Source organism: Anabas testudineus, chromosome 2 (genome assembly GCF_900324465.2).
Source record: "Anabas testudineus chromosome 2, fAnaTes1.2, whole genome shotgun sequence".
In the NCBI taxonomy this organism is placed as follows: Eukaryota; Metazoa; Chordata; class Actinopteri; order Anabantiformes; family Anabantidae; genus Anabas; species Anabas testudineus.
In genome coordinates, this window is record NC_046611.1 from 5,454,335 (window position 1) to 5,464,046 (window position 9,712).

At 40.4% G+C, this 9,712-nt stretch overlaps 3 protein-coding genes across 3 annotated transcripts; 2 read left to right on the plus strand and 1 right to left on the minus strand.

Moving 5' to 3' along the window:
- Positions 1–299: 299 nt before the first annotated feature.
- On the plus strand, positions 300–3,463 carry wbp4 (WW domain binding protein 4). The gene is made up of 10 exons (XM_026363780.1): positions 300–415; positions 572–644; positions 731–793; positions 1,100–1,226; positions 1,321–1,503; positions 1,635–1,693; positions 1,812–1,887; positions 2,036–2,250; positions 2,363–2,595; positions 2,735–3,463. Coding segments are annotated over exons 1-10 (1,233 nt in total). The 5' UTR covers positions 300–413; the 3' UTR covers positions 2,937–3,463.
- Positions 3,464–3,887: 424 nt separating this feature from the next.
- mtrf1 (mitochondrial translational release factor 1) lies at positions 3,888–7,075 on the minus strand. Its single transcript, XM_026363779.1, has 9 exons — positions 6,592–7,075; positions 6,038–6,135; positions 5,763–5,844; positions 5,555–5,662; positions 4,969–5,141; positions 4,770–4,887; positions 4,534–4,670; positions 4,348–4,446; positions 3,888–4,248 (listed from the first exon to the last, which is right to left on the minus strand). The coding sequence occupies exons 1-9, from the start codon at positions 6,977–6,979 to the stop codon at positions 4,111–4,113; spliced, it is 1,341 nt and encodes a 446-aa protein (XP_026219564.1). The 5' UTR covers positions 6,980–7,075; the 3' UTR covers positions 3,888–4,110.
- A 38-nt stretch (positions 7,076–7,113) lies between these two features.
- LOC113164464 (coiled-coil domain-containing protein 122) lies at positions 7,114–9,431 on the plus strand. Its single transcript, XM_026363781.1, has 6 exons — positions 7,114–7,394; positions 7,617–7,732; positions 7,965–8,363; positions 8,497–8,613; positions 8,919–8,992; positions 9,102–9,431. Exons 1-6 carry the CDS (start codon positions 7,358–7,360, stop codon positions 9,196–9,198), a joined length of 840 nt encoding a protein of 279 aa, XP_026219566.1. The 5' UTR covers positions 7,114–7,357; the 3' UTR covers positions 9,199–9,431.
- The last annotated feature ends 281 nt before the right edge of the window (positions 9,432–9,712 follow it).

Sequence of the window (9,712 nt, forward strand, 5' to 3'; positions counted from 1 at the left end):
ATGCGCTGATGTATGTATCTATCATAAACTAAACTATAATGATAAACATGATAAACTATCATGAAGCTGCTGCCATGTGCTCTGACTTTATAAATAAAAATAACTTGTTACAAACTGTAAAAAGTGAGCAGATGTCACTGGAGGGCTCACGCAAGCGTGTTAGCAACACTGTACCAATAAATCAAATAAAACATTTTATTTTTATTCACATTGTTTTTCCACATTGATCTTTTGTTTTTGTTTTGTTTTTAATTATCCTTATAGCAGCTCGTTTGAGGGCTCCTTTGCGCGGCGATGGGCGATGACCTCATCACTAATGGACGGTGTTGTCATTCGTGAAATGTGGGAAGCGGTTGCCTTTTAATTTGCTTCGTTTAGAATTCTTCGTTTTATTTTATCCACTAAGTCTTGAAATGTAAGTAAAGAAGTACATCTGCGGATTTGTGTATAAGATATGTAGCACAGTTTGTGAATGATTGAGCGTATTTTAGAGAGTAAGCTAAGTTAGCATGTAAGCTAAATGTAAGTTCTTCGTGCTCTGGCAGCTAACAGTGGTTTGGTTCATTTTCAGGGCTGACTATTGGAAGTCACAACCAAGGAAATTTTGTCAGTACTGCAAATGCTGGATTGCGGACAATAAGCCTGTAAGTTGACCAAAAGATACAGAACATATTTATGAGGACAGTACCGACACCTTGTGATAATCTAACTTATTCATTTTGCTCTACAGAGCATTGAGTTCCATGAAAGAGGGAAGAATCACAAAGAAAATGTGACTAACAAAATCTCAGAGGTATGGTCTTTTCTGTTCTAAGGTAGGGACCACATCACTCCAGGTATCAGGAGTGAAATACTTCGCTCACAATATGCTCATAACTATACTGTTCATTATAACTTAGACCGATAGGGCCTCTCACTGACACACACACACACAAGCATGAGTATTAACAGACAAGAAAACCTGTGTATCTTGGCACAGTTTTCAGGACTGTCAGAAGAGATAAGGTCCAGGCATTTACACTCTGACTTGAACGTTGTCCTCTAACTGGCTACTAGCAGCTGTCAGTCATCTTATCCCATCCCATCTTTCTGTCTGCAGATTAAAAAGAAGAGCATTGAAAAGGCAAAGCAGGAGGAACGTATGTCTAAACAGTTTGCAGCAATGGAGGAGGCTGCGCTGAAGGCATATCAGGAAGATCTGAAGAGAATGGAAAGAGAATCAACAGGTAATAGACATTTTTACTGAAATCCTGTATAACATGATATTAGTCAAGAGGAGCTGGTGCTTTTTGGATATATTTAAATGTATTTTTGTGATAGGATCGGGTTCACCAGAACAAACAACAGTACAGCCACAACCTCAGATAAAACCACAGCCCAAAAAAAAGCAAAAGAAGGAAGGAAAAGCAAGCAAGAAGTCCACCCATCAAAGAGAAATGCAGGTTTGGGCTGAAGGACAGACAGATGATGGAATCACGTACTATTACAACACGATAACTGGAGGTGAGCAAACCTGAAAATACAACTCCTCTTTAACAGGACATCATTTGAAACTCTCCTTTACACCAGCATATTCCCACAGACACTGTCAATCACAGTTGCAGTGTTAATGTTTTCTTTTTTCTTAACTACAGAATCTCGATGGGAAAAACCAATGGATTTCCAGCGAGAAAGTCCGACTCCTGCACAGCCTGTACAGACTTTTTTTCTCTGAATTTTTAGTATATTAATTTAATTCTAAAGGGAATAATATTATTAAGCTTTAATAGTTTCAGCATGAATTAATACTTTAATATTGTGTTCCTCTTTAGAGCTCTTCAGGATGCCCTTGGATGGAAGCCGTCAGTCCTGATGGTTTCACATATTACTATAACACAGAAACTGGAGGTAGATACTGTTTTTTATACACTTACACAACGTTTTAAAACTTTTTAATCCACTTATTGTCTGTGGTCGTACTTAAATACTATACTTTAATTTCTTATTCTTTGTGATACCTTTTAGTGATCGCATACTTTTCTTTCTCACTTTACAGAGTCGAGCTGGGAAAAGCCAGCAGACTTTCCTGTAAGTGAGGAATCTGGATCTGGGTCCAGCAGAGAGGGAGAAAGTCAGGAAGAGCCTACAACCCCTCAGCCAGAGCCACTCTCAGGAGGAGAGTCGAGCTCCAGTGCAAACCCCGAGTCTCAAGAGGCTGAAGCCCACGAACAAGCCAGCCAGCAGCCAAAGGTCCCAAAGATCAGCTTCAGGGTAAGAACAGTCTTGTCAGAGAGAATTTAGTAAAGGAGTGTTTTAAACCTTTTGTCAGTATTTTATGGAAAATAAATTCCAGAACTCAGTTTTCCTCCTGTTATGTTCTCAGAAAAGGAAAGCAGAGGCTGAACCCTCAGAAAAAGAGGGAGAAGATAAAGCTAGTGACAGTTCACCTAAAGAGGACGCAGAAGAGAATAAAATCGAGAGCGAGGTCCCAAGCACAGCGGCTGAACCTGAGAAGAAAGCAGAAGAAGCAACACCAGGGAAAACACAAGCCAAAAGGCCGAAATCTGCCAATCCATATGGTGCCTGGGAACAGATCGAGCAAGAGGAAGATCCTTAGTAAGTGTCTACTCTTTAAGTGGAGAGTTTGATGCTGTCTATATTCAGTTTGAATGGTTGTTTAGGTTTAGGATACTGATACTACCAGTAGCTGTTAAAATGCTCTGACTGTTCATTTCCTTCATTCTTTCTTCTCCAGTGCAAAAGTGGACTTGCAGTTGCCCCAGGTTGAAGGAAGCACAGCCAGCGCCCCAGCCGACCTGCCTCCAGAACCCAAACCAAAGTTCAAGGAACGCGTCATCACCTCCCTTGGAGAGGAAGGTGGACCTGCTTCATTCAGGAAAAACAGAACACAGAACGGCAAATCCAGGAGCCTCCGACAGAGGGACAGTGATGATTGACCCAAACACATACAAACTTCCAGCCAGAATGCAGCAGAATGAGACTTTTACATGAATACAGAAACTCTTTCTGGGATTATTTTGATTTTAAGATGCACCGTTTTGGTTTTTGTTTAAAGTGAATTCAATCTTTCTTTAAGTTTTGATGCACAAATATCTGTTTTGTATTAATATTTTAGGACACATTGGCCCGGTCAACATTAAGACATTATTAAATCTAAAAATGTCTACTCAGTCTACTTTTCATTATATTGAGATATTTTTATGAAGTCGTTAGTCTGATTATTTTACTAAAAAGACTTTTTTTTCCGTAGTCTGTTAAGTGTAGATGTTCCTATACAGAACAACTGAAATAATTCTTCTCTATATGTGTATATTTGTTATGAAAAACTAGAAAGACATATTTGTGAACACATTACTATCGTACCTGTCAGTCAAACTGAGTGACTGCCGTATTTTAATGATGCGAAAGGATAACAAAGGGAAAATGTGCTCTTAATAAATGACTGCCCAGTTACTGAAAACTACCTGATCAACAAATATTTTTCAAAATTTAACTGACTTGAGGTCGTTTCTCAACCTCAAAAAGAAGTTAGTTTTAATTAATTAAAATTTTTTATATCTTTTTTTTTAATCACACAGCCACGGGGGAGAAAACATTAATATCATGAAGTTAAATAACAAGAGACAAACATGGAGGGCTAAGCTGGCACAAATTCGTAGGGTGTGACACACTTTTGGTCAGAGTGTGTGTATAAAGCTGATAGGTGGTTTCACCGCACCCCGACTGGCAAAGAACCATAGAGGATACATACTGATTATACAGTATGTATCAGTACTGATCTCAAGAAAGCTACTTTACATTCCCTTAATTTAGTGATACTGTTTGTTAATAATGTTTCCTCATTTATATAGTTGTAGTGCTGTTTCAGAAATTTACTTGACACAATGCACAGTTTCATATTTTATTACAAAAATAAAAACATTATTATTGATCGCTGCAGTCTCTCACTGCATGTTTAACTACTGCACAAGAAAAACTGCGATATCAATATTTAAATATGTGTTTTAGCCCTGGTTTTCAGGCACAGTACTGTAAGATGTGTTGCAGAAATGCATCCACCAAACAGCATAATTTACGTCCAGTCCATTTGACAGTGAGTTGTGGTGGGCGTCAGTCTGCAGATTGTCCTGATGCTGGTTGTTTCACGCTGCCGCTGCTCTCCACCACCTCAAGAAGAGCCTCCCTCTCTGCATGTGCAAGTACGTCAGAGATCAGATTGTCAAGAGCCTCCCCTCCTTTCATGAACTCCTAAACGTGGATTACAAAATGTGACTTTGTTTTCAAATAAAAATACATAAAAAGCTTTAATTAGGTTAATTATGATATATTGCAAAGTTGTTATTTAACCTTAATATCTCTAGTAGTATATCCAGTCCTGTGGTCTGTGACACGGTCCTGGCTGAAGTTGTACGTACGAATTCTTTCTGACTGAGAACGAGTGCCCACCTGTAGTTAGATACACAGGTATGAAGACATAGTTAAAAAAGACAAAGAGCTGTGAATTCACTCCTGATAAAAATGTCTCTCACTCACCTGCTGCTTTCGTGCTGTATGCCTCTGCTCAGTCTCTTTACCCATCATGCTCTGGTTGAGCCTAACTCTCAGCATTCGCATGGCAGTATCTCTGTTTTGCAGCTGAGAGCGAGTCTGCTGACACTCAGCTGATATACCTGTGGGGAGGGTGAGAAAGCCGGTAATTTAGATGTTTCAGGGAAATGAAAGAAAAACCATCTCAAGTTGTTGGGAGAACTGTTTTTGGAATATTTTACCAGTGGGAAGGTGAACGATGCGCACTGCACTGTCTGTTGTGTTGACACTTTGGCCACCAGGCCCTCGAGATCTGAATGTGTCGATGCGAAGATCCTTTGGATCAATGCTGACATCAAACTGTAAAACATATTCATTAATCACGCTGATAAACACAGACTGCTGCAAAACAGGCGGTAAAAAGAGAAGATCAGAATATACCTCCACTGGCTGAGGCAGGACAATGACAGTCATGGTTCCTGTGTGGATGCGTTGCATTCTGGAGGAGAGGCCCACCTCGGGGATTCTTTGCACCCGGTGTGTTCCCCCTTCCTGCTTCAGATGCCTGTACACATTTTCCCCAGCTATTCTTACTGCTGCATGATGCAAACCACCTGGGAGACACAGTCATCACACAATTTGACTTGTTACAGCAAGAAAAGCTCAGATGGATAATAATAATATTAATTAGCACTGTGTTCTAACAACGTTTGCGATGCAGTGCAGCAGCTGCTTAAAGTTTCGCCTCAGCTTGACAATTTTTCAGTCTACAGTTTTCCACTGGTCATGTGCCTAACTCTCTGCGGAGGCTCTTCAGCCACCATTTTAGAAAGCACCGATTTAATCAAATCGAACCTGCATTAGTTCTTAGCTCTGTGATCCTGTACAAAAATAATAATAAATATATTAAATAACAGGTAAAGACTCCCTCAAGTCAAAAACTGAAAACTGAGACATGATCAGTCTGCTAGTAATTTCAACTTTAAAAAGATGTTTCTGTTCACTAGCTTAAAAAACACTTACTCACCATACTCAGCAGGTGTGTAGTTATAAACCTCAAAGTCCCAGTTCTTGTAACAGGCAAAACCCTGATACATGTCAAACATTTCTTTGGTGAACTGTTGGCAAATGTCACCTGAAGATAATCAGATATTAGAAAGAACAGAAAACTTCCAAACTTGTTGATACAGATATGTGAAATTGAGAGTCCAGCTGTAGGTAGCATGTTTACATACCTCCTGTTGTTCGTCCTGATACAACCTCCAACAGAACATTACTGCGGTCGAGAGGATCGATGGGCACGAGAGCTTTAATCAACTGATGGGAATGAAGAAGATGTTCATTAACCCAGAATATTTTGTAACACAATTCTAAATTTGATTTCACTTATATTTGTAGCAGAACATACATGACATATACACATATATGAATATAATGACTATAATATTATGAACTAACAAAGAGGATCTGAGCCACATGACCTTCTCTCCATCATCCCTGGTGTTCTTACATCTTTTCGTAGGTTCAAAATCTCCTGGGACATTTGTGCTTCCTCCTCTTTCAACAGCTGGGTCAGTTGTTCATCTTTGTCTTTAACACAAGCTGAACCTGCGGTCAAGAGGGAAAGCAGAATGTGGCTTTTACACCCAGAGATACTTTCACTCTAACTGCAAATCTGAGATAAATCGGGAAATTATGTGTACGTGCATTCTCACTGTACTGCTAATGCTGTTTTGATTGCACATGTAAACACCTCAACATACAGTGGCAAGAAAAAGTACGTGATCAAGAAGCAATTTTGTGGTTTCTTCATTCATTTGTCATCAAATGTGATTTGATCTTCATCTCAGTCAAGAGTATTAATAAAAACAATTCTGATCTTTCATGTCTTTAGTCTGATGATAAAAACCTCATAGTTCTAGTAGGAAAAGATCACATTTTATGACCAATGATTGCAGAAAAACATCAAATTCCAAAAGGTTCACCTACTTTTCTTGTATGTACACTGTATTTCAAAGCCACTTTAAACCATGTCGATAACAGATAGATAAGATAACAACTCACCGTGCAGCAGTGAGAGGAGTTCCTCAAGGTCTTTCAGGGCTGCTTCAACATCCTTAAACACATTTGCCAGAGGCAGGAGCTCGGACTGTCTCTTTAAAAGCACTTTTCTGTCTGATTCACTCAGGTATACATGCTCTAACTTCTTGCTGAGGTCTCTGTACTCCTCCATGAGCTGCTGGAGATACCTCTGAACAGACTCATTCTTATACAAGTCGCTGTGATAGAGGCGTTTTGTTGTTGCTGTCCTCCAGAGCTGCTGCTCTGTGGTGTTAGCATAGTTCACACAGGTCTGACCTGTCAATGTCCTCCATCCTGCTCGTCTTCCTCTGCTGCTGTACACTCCACCGCTACGACGAAAGCACAATCTAAAACAGCTACTGACGAGCATTTCACTACATTTAGACGGTGACGAATAAAGTAAATGTACATTCACAAGCGTTTACAAGTGTCACACATTGTGGCTAATGTGGAGACAGCGCTGTGTGAGAGACCGGATGTAGTTAGGACAGGGAATTCTGGGAAGTGGAGTTTAATCAATAAACATTAGCGTTAGCATTACATTTGGTTTCACAGGCTCAGTTGCTGAAACACTAACGTTATATTTATTTGTTGACTTTATCAATAATGTAAAACTATGTTTACCTACTTAATCTCATCATTCGTTCTTCTTTACTGCCTCTGACGTTTGTGATATTTTCACACAAGCTAGCTAGATTAGGTATGCTAACGTTATGCTAACGTTTTATCAGTAGCTAACTAACAGCTAATGCTAGCTGATGTTAAGATGTCGAACAGTGAAGATGGTAAGATTAACTTACATTAAATATTTAAATACGCATACTGACAAATATAAACACAAAAATACAAAAGTTGGAAAAGTGATTAACAGCGAAAAGCAACACTAATAGACTTATTCTGACTTTCTTAAATCACTGTCAGTGTTTTAGTTTAGCTAACTAAGTAACTAGCTTTATCTATAATGATCTTCATGTGTTCAGCACATTGCTTTTAAATCCCCTTTTCAGGAACAAAGGATAATTCAGAGTTTTCATTGACCAAGGCAGTAGAGGATGTCCGTCATCACAGCTGTGTCCAGACTGAGGCCTTGGAAGAGAAACAGAAGACGCTCAGTGATCTGCAGGTTCAGTGTTTAGAAACTACATTAATGTCTTTGTTATGCACTTAACAGCATTTTACTATGCAGGAAAATGATCTGTTTACATAATCTAATAATTAGTATTATGTTCTGGTAGAGCTAAAAGTGCCTATAACAGATGGCAGGTAATAGAAACATTGTTCTTGGGTTTTATTTAACATATAATTGAGATTATGGCTGCTGGACAAATCATTTGCACACCTCCTCTTTTTTCCAGGCAGCTCTTTCAGATGTCGAGAGGAGAGCTGAGATGGCAGAGCAGCAGCTGAGGGCGAAGGTGAGGGAGATCCTCCTGCTGGAGGGTGAGATGGAGCACCTGGAGCAGCAGACAGGACTCCTGCACGATCGCTGCTTATTCCTCTGCAAGGAGAACGCACAACTCCAGATTTGTGTCAGCGAGGAGGAGGAATCTGCTCGTGCTGCACTGGAGGGGTTCAACGCTTACCGAAAGAAGATGGAGGGTCACAGAGCGGCTGTTGTGCATGCAGCGAGTCAGACAGACGCCCATAAAGAGCTGGCAGAGAAGAGAGCGCTGGTCAGGATGCTTAGTCAGAAGAGAGAGGAGCTGAAGCTAGATCTGGAGAATCCAAACGGAAACACAGTGCAGATGGCAAAGGTGGAGACAAGAATAATAATTTTTGTTCAGTAGCACGTGCCTCCATATCTGACATCCTTTCCTGTCGTTTGCCCTTTCACGCCCTCGTTGGTTTGTTTCATGCAGTATCCATAACCATTTGATTTTTCTGCAGAGAGAGATGGATGCACTGAAGGAGGAGATCTCTGTGAGAAGGAACGTCACAGCTGAGAGGAGAGCACAATTACAAAAGGAGTTAGAAACTCACACTCAGATAAAGAAAGACATAGAGGTGAATATAATGACCTGATATGAAAGTTCTGGATAATGGATAGGGTTCAAATCCCAGCTGTGGCGTCCAGTAGGGGTCTTTAGACAAGACCTCCTAACACTTACTGCCTTGTACCTTGTATCTCACTGTAAGTCGCTTTGGATAAAAGCGTCTGCCAAATGTAAATTATATTTTCTGTTGAGCCACTGCTGTAATCACAGAAAGCTGTATGTTGTCTGCATATCCTAAAATCATATACAGTAGCACCATAATGTCAACTTCAGTTCCTGTTTCACCCCCAATAAAAAGTCATCAAACCCCCTCAGATCCAGAACAGACGCTATGAAGCCATCGTCAAGCGCCTCCACTGCCAGCTGAGCAGGGCCCAGGCTGTCGGCAGGTAGAAATAAATGCAAATACAACAGTGATGATGCAGTGATGGACATTTCAATGATTATGTGCAGATTTAAAAAAAATAATTTTACCTAATTGTGTTTGCTTTAATTCAGGCAAATATCAGAAGAGATCTCCCACATGGAAAGACAGCTAGCTGAGCTCACGAGGCAGCAGGAGTCTTCACAAGACCGAGTGGTCACTGAGCTGTAGCATCAAACACGTCGAGTTTGGTTAAATAGGATTTATTATATAGGCTCCATTTGTTAAATGAAGTATTGTTGCTGTTCCAACAGTTGGACAACAGGGGGCAGCCGTGTCAACTTGATGTCTAACTGCTTGTGTTTAACACAAACCCCCATTGTACAGTAGGTTGATATCAAATATTAACATAACGGTTATTGCTGAATTCCTTCCTTCAAGAGTTTTGTATCAGAGAAACTGCAGTGCTGACATTAAAACATTTGTCTGTTATCAAACTCGTTTGCAGTTGTCCTTCAACAAAATCAGGGGCAACACCAGCAGGGTGTGGGGTTTTAGGTCAGGTGGTGACAGTGAATCGGTTTGTCCAGTCACACAGTGACCCGTGCACAACAAAAGCCAAGTGTTCGCTCTATAACTGTCAGTGTGATGCTGTTTTGGTAGCTGCTGTTCCAGCCTCCGCTCCACTGGCTCGTTTGATGGTCCTGGAGGTGACAGTCCCACTGTTGGCTAACGAGGGCGTGAC

Excerpts from the sequence above, each read along its gene's own strand:
- LOC113164464 (XM_026363781.1), top strand. The coding sequence starts at position 7,358 with ATGCTAGCTGATGTTAAGATGTCGAACAGTGAAGATG. Across the intron at positions 7,733-7,964 it reads AGACGCTCAGTGATCTGCAG|GCAGCTCTTTCAGATGTCGA; the intron begins GTTCAGTGTTTA and ends TCTTTTTTCCAG. Across the intron at positions 8,614-8,918 it reads AGATAAAGAAAGACATAGAG|ATCCAGAACAGACGCTATGA; the intron begins GTGAATATAATG and ends AAACCCCCTCAG.
- mtrf1 (XM_026363779.1), bottom strand. The coding sequence starts at position 6,979 with ATGCTCGTCAGTAGCTGTTTTAGATTGTGCTTTCGTCGTAGCGGTGGA. Across the intron at positions 6,136-6,591 it reads ACTCCTCTCACTGCTGCACG|GTTCAGCTTGTGTTAAAGAC; the intron begins GTGAGTTGTTAT and ends TCTTGACCGCAG. Across the intron at positions 5,663-5,762 it reads ATCAGGACGAACAACAGGAG|GTGACATTTGCCAACAGTTC; the intron begins GTATGTAAACAT and ends GATTATCTTCAG.
- wbp4 (XM_026363780.1), top strand. Across the intron at positions 1,227-1,320 it reads AATGGAAAGAGAATCAACAG|GATCGGGTTCACCAGAACAA; the intron begins GTAATAGACATT and ends TTTTTGTGATAG. Across the intron at positions 2,596-2,734 it reads GAGCAAGAGGAAGATCCTTA|TGCAAAAGTGGACTTGCAGT; the intron begins GTAAGTGTCTAC and ends TTTCTTCTCCAG.